The 11414-nt window shown below is 40.7% G+C and overlaps 1 protein-coding gene across 1 annotated transcript; it reads left to right on the top strand.

Moving 5' to 3' along the window:
* Window positions 1–213: 213 nt before the first annotated feature.
* LOC103733943 (olfactory receptor 1468-like) lies at window positions 214–8540 on the top strand. The gene is made up of 4 exons (XM_029563431.1): window positions 214–307; window positions 814–847; window positions 3531–4137; window positions 8457–8540. Exons 1-4 carry the CDS (start codon window positions 253–255, stop codon window positions 8538–8540), a joined length of 780 nt encoding a protein of 259 aa, XP_029419291.1. The 5' UTR covers window positions 214–252.
* Window positions 8541–11414: the final 2874 nt, after the last annotated feature.

Below are 11414 nucleotides of genomic sequence, written 5' to 3'. Positions count from 1 at the left end.
TGTGTTTTTTTTATTATGCAGTTCTGGGGTCTGAACCCAGAGAATCGTGCATGCTAGGCAGACACTAATCATTGGGCTCTATCTTTACCTATGTGCTTCATGATTCTTACATGCAGCCTGGACAGAGACCTGAATAGGTATCAGGTGAGGTGTGGGTCTCTCCCTCTCCTCAAGGGCTATTGGCCACCAATCCAACAACTTGTTGTTCTCAGCAACTTGTCTTTCTCTGACTTCTGCTTTTCCTCTGTCACAATGCCTAAATTGTTGCAGAACATGCAGACCCAAGTGCCTTCCATCCCCTATGGGGGTTAGGGAAAATATAGTGTGGAGGCAGCAGCCAAAGCTTCAGCTGATAGGTGCTCATAGTATGCTTTATTTACATGTGGTTGGGAGATCCTATCATCTTGCTATAGGGTAATGCCTAATTATCATATAGAAAATACCTAGGGGCAGTTTTATTGCAGGTAACTATGCCAAAGGTCATGTTCCAAATAAGGTCAGGGATCCGTGCTTCATGGCATTTTCCAGGTAAATCAGGTAGAGAGCAGGAGGCCCCCACTGAGAAAGGGAGTCCTTCCATATACCGCTGAGCCCCTTAGAGCTATCCGGACATGGTGGACTGGAACCTTAGCAGCAGGATCTCCCAAAAGTGAGGGAGATGAGAGCGCCATCTGGGAACTCTTGAAACTCATAGTTCTCATCCATGGCACTGTCTTCAGGCGATGTCCCTTGACTTGTGAGCCATAATAACGTCTAGATGCCAGATACAGGTCTTACTCATTTCTCAAGAAAGCAGTGCTTTGAGATGCCAAGTATGTAAAGTTTCACTGATGCTTTTCCTTATTGCTACAGCAGCATATTATATCTCAGTGTATAAAAGCAACCAAGCAAGCAAGCAGACAACAAATACTGTCATCTCAGCTAGACTAAACAGCACCAGCAGGATGAAAATTCTAGAACTTGGGTTCAGTTATTCATCTTGAGAGGACAAAGTTTCCATGTGCCTATTGTCCCTCTTCAGGTTTCTTAGTCAGCTCTGAGGCACCCAAGGTACGCACATAACTGGAAACAAACTGGAGTGAGGTCTCAAACGTAGAAATTCTTTCCATCCTTTGTTCCCAAATTACTAAATTCATCGTATGTTTCATCCTAACATCAACAAATCAGAAGTTCATTAACACAAAGGAGAGAATATTCATGTAAAATGTATAATGAATTTTTCGGTAGTACAATAGTGTCCATGGGTCTGAAGTTATACCAAGTAATTATGTAATAAGGTGTCCAAAGTTAATGCTAATAGTTCAAGCTAGGGAGTCCTAGTATTTAGTAGTGGTGACTCTAACTTAGGAGTTTGCAGCCTTTGAAGCTGAGGGAGTCTACATCTCGGTGCCCATTCAGGCACCAGGTCAGGTGCTCTCTATTGGAAAAGATGGAGCCACAGCCCTTCTTGCATGGAATTTGAATTTCTAATGGGAAGTCAGCTACAAACCCATGATCAGGGCATTGAGTGCTATGGGATGAAAACAGGATGCTGTGGGAACATGGCAGCTGGTCTTTCTTGAGAACATGGCACCTGGTCTTACCTAGGGAGGCATGAAAGGTTTTACAGATCAAGTCATATGTAATATGTATGAAAGATAAACTGAAGCTAAGCCAGGTGAAGTGGGAGCAGAGGGAAGATGAAGCAAGGCAGGAGGAAGATCAAATGTGAAAGGCTAGTGTGAAGAAATTACGACTGATATGTCACACACTGCTGTGTAGGGCATGTCTTGGCAGTGCATCAGATGATATTATTTTTTGTGTCCTTATAAGAATCATTCAGCATGATAATGTCCAGATTTTAATCCCAGACAGCCAAAGAGTAAAGAAATCAAAACAGGATGAATGCAGATGCAGGAAGAGGAAACCACGGGCTGTTCTAACTGTCCGGACAACATACAGTGCTAACCAGATCCAAATGTGGGAAACTGGGGAAAGCATGGTTAAATTAGAAAGAATCAAATGCGCTTTCCGTGACACACATGTAATCCTAGCATTCTGGAGATGAAGGCAGGAGACTGGTCAGTTTGAGGTCAGTCTGGGCTATATAGCAGGCCAGCCCTAAAAAATACAACTATACCAGCCCTTCCAAACTCATACAGTGCTAACCAGATCCAAATGTGGGAAACTGGGGAAAGCATGGTTAAATTAGAAAGAATCAAATGCGCTTTCCGTGACACACATGTAATCCTAGCATTCTGGAGATGAAGGCAGGAGACTGGTCAGTTTGAGGTCAGTCTGGGCTATATAGCAGGCCAGCCCTAAAAAATACAACTATACCAGCCCTTCCAAACTTCAGAAAATATTGTGCAAAAGGGAGCAGAAAAAAATGCAAAATCAAGAAGATAGGGAGATGGACAACAAAATATCATCTTCTCGGCAATGCACAGTCATTGCAATCACAAACTGTCCACTACTGTGCAGGACCGTACTAAGTCTACACAAAAATGGTCTCACCAACACCCAGGCATTGAGGGTGAGGAGAACCAAATGAGAAGGAAAACTAGAGGATTTGGTCTTGAGCCTGGATTTCTTTAGAGGTGGTATAAAAAAACTGGGGAGTGGGTTGGGAGAAGCACACGGGGAATCATGAGTTTCATATGGGGGCTGTTGAGCTGAAGATGGTCTTGATGTGTTTGCCATGAGCTAATCAAAAGTACCTGATGATAGCTACTGGAGCTGATGGGTTTGTTCATGACGTTAAAGAGGCAATAGATGCCATGAGAGCACTTTGAAGGTTGTAGCTATGGAATTACAAGGAAACAGTGTTTAGGAAAATGCTCTAGCAATATGGAATATACAGTTAGAGAAGAAACCAGTTACGATGACTGATGATTAATGGTCATGGAACCGTATATGAACCAGTGTATCACAGAATGAATCAGTGAGTGTGCTTCAGATGGGAGGGAAGAGCCAATACTGTCACATACAGTGGTAACTGATAAACTCAAATGTGATGGATGGTTTGGATTTAGTGATGAATAAAAGCCTGGGAGTATATAGATTCATTGTAGAATTCTTCAAGAAATTCAAAGAAGAATCACTACAAATACTATTTAAATTATTCCATGAAATAGAACAGGAAGGGTCTTCTTAATTCTTTATATAAGCCAGTTTTACCCTGATATTGAAAACCAACACACACACACAAACACAGGAAGAGAGGGAGAGAAGGAGAGAGTGTGAGAGAGCGAGAGAGAGCAAGAGAGAGTGAGAGCAAGAGCGAGAAAGAGAGAGAGAGAGAGAGAGAGAGAGAGAGAGAGAACAGTTACACACCAGCCTCTCCAATGAACATAGTTACAAAAATACTCAATAAACATTGTTGGATTCAAGATCACATCAAAAGGTTCATTCATCATGACCAAGTTGGTGTTTCATTCCAGAGATGCAGGGATAGCTCTACACAGGTAAATCAAAACATGCTATCCATCATGTAAACAGACACAAACACAGAAAAAACATCATACTCTTAATAGATGCAGAAAATGACGGTTTGGGGATCTTGAGAGCTTCCTCCTTGTGGCCATGGCCTATGACCGCTATGTGGCCATCTGCTTCCCTCTACACTACACCAGCATCATGAGCCCCAAGCTCTGTGCCTCTCTAGTGCTTCTGTCCTGGGTGCTGACCACATTCCATGCTATGCTGCACACCCTGCTCATGGCCAGATTGTCTTTCTGTGAGGACAATGTGATCCCCCACTTTTTCTGTGACATGTCTGTTCTGCTGAAGCTGGCTTGCTCTGACACCCACATGAACGAGTTGGTGATATTCATCACAGGAGGCATCATTCTTGTGATCCCATTTGTGCTCATTATTGTGTCCTATGCACGGATCGTGTCCTCCATTCTCAAAGTTCCTTCTGTTCGGGGAATCCGTAAAGCCTTCTCCACCTGTGGCTCCCACCTGTCTGTGGTGTCACTGTTTTATGGGACAGTCATTGGTCTCTACTTGTGTCCATCAGCTAATAATTCAGCTGTGAAGGAGACTGTCATGGGCATGATGTACACAGTGGTGACTCCCATGCTGAACCCCTTCATCTACAGCCTGAGGAACAGAGACATGAAGGGAGCTCTAGTGAGAGTCCTTTCTAAGAAGAAAACTCTCTTCTTCCTGTGATGGCTATTCAGATTTTAAAATAATTTTTCCAGCACATATATTTACATTGTGAGTATTATTGTAGACCTTTTTCTTATCCCACCATAAAACCTTCTGCTCATATGAAATATTTGAGGGTTATGTACTACGTAGAGCGTCTGCAAAACATTCAGTAGTGTAGAGTCTAATTCTCTGAATCCGAGCTAGATTAATTCCATCATGCAACAGTTAGTCATTTAATTCTGTGTGTGGACTGAAGCCCACTAGGCTATTCATATCGTCGTTGAACAGTGTTTGCTGACATCGTCAGAATCTCTGAATAGGGTAAGAGTAAACACATACATGTGTGACTTTTTCAGTCTGGTTCTGTCTATGCCTTATGTTGTCTAAGTCTGTAGTCACCTCTACTGCTTTGATACCACGTAGTGCTCTGAATTTAGCTTTGCACCAAATCTGCTGCAGACTTAGAGCTACATAAGAGAGGACCTTGGTAAGCCAGAGTTTAGCAACTTCCGGACAACTGTTCATAGTCACCCACTACTTCAAAAGTGATGCCTCATAGGCTCATTTTACTCTTCCGGTTGAACTTGAATGAGTCACTCTTTTGGCTGTTGGTGAAAATCCCAGATAGGGTCAGATGTTAATTTATATCTTCCACTCAAAGTCATGCAATAAATAACCATGTGTAATTGATGGAACATGGGTCCCAGTAATTACTTTTTGAATGTGTTTATTCTATCTGACCCTGGCAAGCATATTGCAAAATTGTTTAACTGAAATTTATTTCTTAATTACCATAATTCCATCCTAGATGATGCTGTCTTCCCATGTCAAAACTGACTTAAATATCTAAGTCTTGTGCTCACTCTTTTCATTAACAAAAAAGAATTGAAGAATTTGCTTCTTTTATGAAGAAACATTAGCAAAGAAGCAGCACAGAGAAGCTCATATCTACAGTGCAACAGCCGAGACATACTGGCACATGTACATTTATGCTCTATCTTCTAAACAAAACTTTTCATCGTTGAATAAAAATTCCTGGGCTGCAGATATGGCTCAGCGGTAAAGAGCCCTTGAGAGGACCCCGGTTTGATTCCCAGCACCCACATGGTGGCTACACACTGTCCCTAACTCCAGTTCCAGGGGAATCTGAAGCCCTCTTCTGACCTCCGTGGCATAGCATGGGCTGCGCTCACATACATGCAGGCAATACCCTCATACACATAAAATAAGAATAATAAATAAAATACTTTTAAAGTTCCTTACTTAATCTGCTTCTGAGAAAGTGACCTCGGCCCTTCATTATTTCTCTTTTGTTTCCATATCTCCTTTGTATTTTTTCTATTACCTTGTTTGTATCTAAAATGGACTTTCTGTTTGCTTAGTTAATAGTTGTTTTGTATTCCCAGAAGCTGATTCATATTGTGACTCTACAAGCTTGTTTCTGAGAGTGAGGAAGGAAGTTGGAGTCTGTTCATCCTCTTGGAGAAGCTCTTTTCTCTCCTTGTTATTTCAAATTTATCAATAAAATTTGCATTCATAGTCTTATTGTACTCTTGTGATGGTTGTACAAAGAAAAGAAAATCTTACATTGAGAGATGTGGAGTTGATTCTCCTCATTCTCCCCAAGATCTCAGAAATAGGGAGAGCATCCGTTCATCATTGGGTCTTAAGTGCATGGATGTCATTGTCTACGTTTCCAACCTTGGTTCACCTGTGTCCTTGCTTTCTCCTCGAAGTGATGGCATCCAAAACTATACTCCATTCTTCTCTGATGTGGTGCGGATCACGTCCTGAATTCTAGACTTTCTCCTGTTCCCAGTCTTCACTCTCATTTCCCAGTGGACATCTTTACTTGATGCTTTCTGACCTGTACACAGTGGAATGCTTCATTATCTACCACATTTGCTCTTTCTTCTATGTTCTATTTCTTGGCCATCTTCATCTATTATGCAGCTGGCCTAGAAGCTGCATGTTTATTTATGTGTACATATGTTCAAATCTATTATTATGTTTATTATGTGTATGGATGTTTGCCTGCATCTACGTATATGCACTACATGTGTACAGAGGTCTCAGAGGTTTCTAGAGCCAGGTTTGGTGGTGATGCCTTTAGTCCCAGCACTCAGGAGGCAGAGGCAGGTGGATCTCTGTGAGTTCAAGGCCAGCCTGCTTTACATAATGAGTTCCAGGACAGCTGGGGCTACAGGGAGACCTGTCTCAAAAAGACAAAAAATATATTCTGTCCCTTTGATCTGGGTTTCTTCTTGTTGTTTGCCTATTACTAGTGGGTTTGATCTTTTTACGGTGTCCCATAGGTCTTGCATATTCGGTTCCTGGGTTATTTCAGATTTGGCATTTTAGATTTCTTTGAGTGACCCACTTCCCCGAGCTGTCTTCAATTTTGATATTCCCTGTTCCGTTTCCCCCACTTCCTTTGTGCTTCTGTCTTCTAAGCTTTTTATTTTGATTTCCTGAGGTTTCTATTTCAGTTTGGTTTTCCCTTAGAGATTCTGTCTTTACTGAATTCTAATTTAATGTTTTGAATTGTTTTAGTCATTTAATTCAACTGCTCGTTTGTGTCTTCACAACCTTCATTCTGTCTTTTATTCATCTCCTCCTCTAGTTCCTTGGACATACTTATAATTATTACTTTGAAATCATTTTCTTTTGCATCCACTAGTTTGCCATTCTCAGGAAACATTATGATGCAGGTGCTAATTTCTGTAGTAGACGTATTATCTTTGTTATTCTTGTTGTTTGTGATTTCTTTTTGATGAGACCTGGGTATCTCCCCTTGTTAGTGGTGTTTCTTGGCATATATTGGTAGCTGATTCGTCTTTGTTGAATGGCTGCTTGTTTCCTTGCTTGCTGCTTCCCCAACTTGTTAGGTTGGCTCATCTGAGTAGTGCTTAGTGTTCAATTTGGGGGCCGTTTTATGTTGATGTGAAAATGGGGTGTAAGATGTGATCTCAGATCAGCAACGGATAGGTGTGACTTTTGAGTTGAGGTTCTAGGATTGAGTCCTCTTGCTCCTGGAGCAACAGGATGGGTTTCTAGGTGAACAGATTGGCTGATATCTCAGGCTGGGAGAGCTTGCAAGTCTGGCGGCACACAAGGGTCCTAGCAACCCAAGAAAGCCTGAGAGCTGAGATGTCAGGACTCAGAGACGTGTGGGAAAGCTCATAGGCCTGGGGGCATGCCTGAGTACTGAGGTGGTAGGGCACAGGGAGTTGTGGGAATGGGAACCCACCAAAGAAAATCTGGGAAAGCTCACAGATCTGTGGGAATGCCAGGGTGACTGGAAAAGGCCTGTGAGCAGAGATGGTGGGGTGCAGGGAGTTGTCCAATAGAAACTTTTAAAGTCAGAAAGACCAGAAAAGACATATTTTGAAAAACCACAAGTTCCAACCTATCCTATTATGCTTAGCAAAACTATTTATTATAACTTAAGAAGAAGTAAAACGTTCCATGATAAAAACAGATTAAAGAAATTTATGACCACTACAGAAGATGCTAGAAAGAACGTTTTCGATTGAAGAGAAGAATAAACACATCTAGCAGTTAGTTACAAGGTATAAATAAAAAGTAAGTAAATGAAAAGAGATCTAAGAAAACAGAAAATTAAGAAAATGCCAGTAATTAATAAATATTTTTAATAATTACTCCAAATATCAAGAATCTCAATTTCTCTGAAAAGATAAGCTAGCAGATTGGATTAGAAAACAAGAGTCATCTTTTTGCTGCTTCCAAGACTCACATCTCATCATCAACGATAGATACCATTGTGGGGTAAAAGGATAGAAAAAGGTATTCCAAGCAAATGAAACTAGGAAGTAAGCAAGGTTATCTATTCTAATATTAGAGAAAAGAGACCACAAATCAAAACAGAATGGTTAAGGGAGGTCACTTCATGCTCATGAAGGAAAAATTCGTTAAGAGGAAATAATTCTAAACACATACAGACCAAACACAGGGACATCCAATTTCATAAAATAAGTACTATTAGATCTAAAACCATAGATTAACATCAACGCAGGGGCAGTGGGTGACTTCAACATTCCACTGTTACAAATAGGTCATCCAGAAGAAAACTAAACAAAGAAGCACCAGCGTTAAATGACATTATAAAGCAAATGGACCTAAACATCTACAGAACATTCCACTCAAACACTACAGAATACACTTTTTTCTCATCAGCAAATGGAAATTTCTCCATGAATGTTCACATATTATGACACAAAGCTGGTCTCAAAAAATATGGGAAAGTTGAAATAAGATCTTGCATTCTATCTGACTACAATGGAATAAAGCTAGGTATCAATGGCAATAGCAACTATGGAAATTACACAAACTCATGGAGAGTAAACAGCATACCTTTGAATGATAAATGGGCCACTTAAGAAATTAGGACCAGCCTCTCCAATGAACATAGTTACAAAAATACTCAATAAACATTGTTGGATTCAAGATCACATCAAAAGGTTCATTCATCATGACCAAGTTGGTGTTTCATTCCAGAGATGCAGGGATAGCTCTACACAGGTAAATCAAAACATGCTATCCATCATGTAAACAGACACAAACACAGAAAAAACATCATACTCTTAATAGATGCAGAAAATGACGGAAAACCCAACATCTTTTAATGATTTTTAAAAGTCATGGAGAAGCTAGGACTAGAGGGCGCATACCTTTAGATAATAAAAGTTATATATATGAGAAAATGATAGTCAACTTCATTCCAAAGAGAGAAAAATAATCAAAGCCTTTCCACTAAAACCAGGAACAAGGCAAAGGTGTTCATTGTCTCCACTCCTATTCGATATAGGGCTTGAAATCTTATCTAGATCTACAAGGCAAGAGAAGGGAAAATGACACAATTAGGAAAACATGAAGGCAAGTATCACTGTTTGCAGATGATCTGATTCTATACATGAGACCCCAAAGACCCCACCAACAGAACCCTCTTAGAGCTGGTAAACACTTTCAGCAATGTGACAGGCTGCAAAATTAATACCACAAAATCAATACCTTCCCACACACCAACTACAACTGTACTGAAAAAGAAATCAAAGAAATAATCCCATTCACAACTGCCTCAAAAAATTGGAAATAAACCTTATCAAGGAAATGAAATAGCTTTACAATGAAAATTTTAAGATATTGAAAAGAGAAACTGAGTACGTGTGCTGGATAGCTTTAGTGTCAACTTGACACACCTGGGTTGAGGGAGCCTCAACTGGGGAATTTCCTCCATAGGACTGGCCTGTGGCTGTGTCCACCGGGCATCTTCTCTACTGTTGAGTGATGTGGGAGTTCCCAGCCCACTGTGGGTCGTGCCACCTCTGGGTAGGTGGGGCTGTGTTGCATAAGAATGCAGGCTAAGCAGGGGCCATGGAGCAAGTCAGTAAGCAGCAATCATCCATGGCCTGTGCTCCAGCTCTGCCTCCAGGTACTTGCCCTGCATTCCTACCTTGGGCTCCCTGATGAACTGTGACCTGGGAGATGTAAGACAAAACTTTTCCTCCCCACGTTGGTAGTGGTCAGAGTGTTTTGTCACAGCAATGGAGAAACAAGCTAGAACAGTAAGATACTAAAACATGGAGAGACTTCCCATGATCATAGATTGAAAGAATTCATCATGTTTTCGAAAAATAGCCGTTCTCCAGAAAGCAATCTGTATACATATTCAATACAACCCCAAGCAAAATTCCAATGTCTTTCTTCACAGAAAAAAAAATCTCAAAATGTACTTGGAGGCCTCCATACAAAAACAACCGAAGAAATCTTCAATAAAAAGAATATAGCAGGAGATAGCCTCATACCTGCTTTCAAATTATACTATAGAGAAAGCCACAGTAATAAAAACAGCATGACACTTGGAAAAAGCAGACACATTGGATCAATTGAATAGAAGACCCAGATAAAAATCCACAAAGCTACAGCTACCTGATGTTTTGGAAAAAGAATATACACTGGAAAAAATATACATTGGAGAAAACAGAGCATCTTCAACAAATGGTGCTTGAAGCCTGGTTTTCAACATTCAGAAAATGAAACTAGATCCTTATCGCTCACCCCGCACAAAACTCAACTGCACATGGATCAAGAATCTCAATATAAGACCTGGTACCTTGAAATTGCTAGAGGAAAGGTTGGGGAGTACACTTATAGGGACAGGTAAGGACTTGCCTATTAGGATGCCTATAGGCAGGAAATAAGACCACCACTAACAAATTGGATTTCATGAAATTAAAAACATCTGTACAGCAAAGAAAACTGTCAGTTCAGTGAAGAGCGAGCTACAGAATTGAAAAACATCTTCGCCAGCTATACATCTGAGAATAGTTTAGAATATACAAAAAAACCCCAAAACCCAAACATCAAGAAAACAAGCCACCCAATTGAAAAATAGGCTATGTTACAATCTTTTCACATCCTCTTCCACACACAACCATATCTGGGCCTTGGAGGTAGAGGTTTGACATAGGTGTCCTATTGAGGGATGCACTCTATGACCTTCTGTTCTCTGCACATTGGCCAATTATGGGTTTCTGTGTTAATCACCATCTGCCACGTAAGGAAACTTCTCTTTAGAGTTAAGAGATGCATTCATCCTAAGTATAGAGATTGCACTGAAGATGTATCACTTAGGGCTAAGTGTTTAAAAGGCATTTATTCTATGCACTTGACCAGTTCTGGAACTCTGTAATAGTCTCCATCTATTGCAAAAAGAATCTTCTTTGGTGAGGGGTGAAAGGTACACTTATCGAGAAATATGAGATTGCATATTTTGAATAAAGTAAGAAGTTACGTTGGTCTAGGGATGTGGAAAAAGTAGATTTTTCTCTAGGATCTATGAACTCTCCAGTCATGTGAAATTGTCTGTGTTTATAGCACCACACATGAGTTACTCCTATTGAGTGCATTTTAATTACAATTAGCTGCTAATTACCCCCAGGGCAAAAGTGCCACTACTGCACCAGTAGAGATAGTAAGAGCAGAGGTGGGGATGGATGAACACAAGGAAATGATCCAGACAGCTGATCATTTACTCAAATGAACTCACAGCAATGTGGAAGCATGCACAAGTACTATGCAAGGTCAAATCAGACAAAATCCCAATATAGACATGGGAAGTGGGTACGAAATCCCAACCCAACGTGAGAAACTTTGGCTATTGATGGCTGCTGGGAGGGGAAAGACTTTCTTACAGGGCTGTTCGTAGGCCCAGTGGATGAACCCACATGGAGGGGCATTTGGGGACACAAATC

Source organism: Nannospalax galili, unplaced genomic scaffold (assembly GCF_000622305.1).
Source record: "Nannospalax galili isolate Female #2095 unplaced genomic scaffold, S.galili_v1.0 scaffold2176, whole genome shotgun sequence".
Classification (NCBI taxonomy): domain Eukaryota; kingdom Metazoa; phylum Chordata; class Mammalia; order Rodentia; family Spalacidae; genus Nannospalax; species Nannospalax galili.
This window is presented reverse-complemented; position numbering and strand designations above follow the sequence as displayed.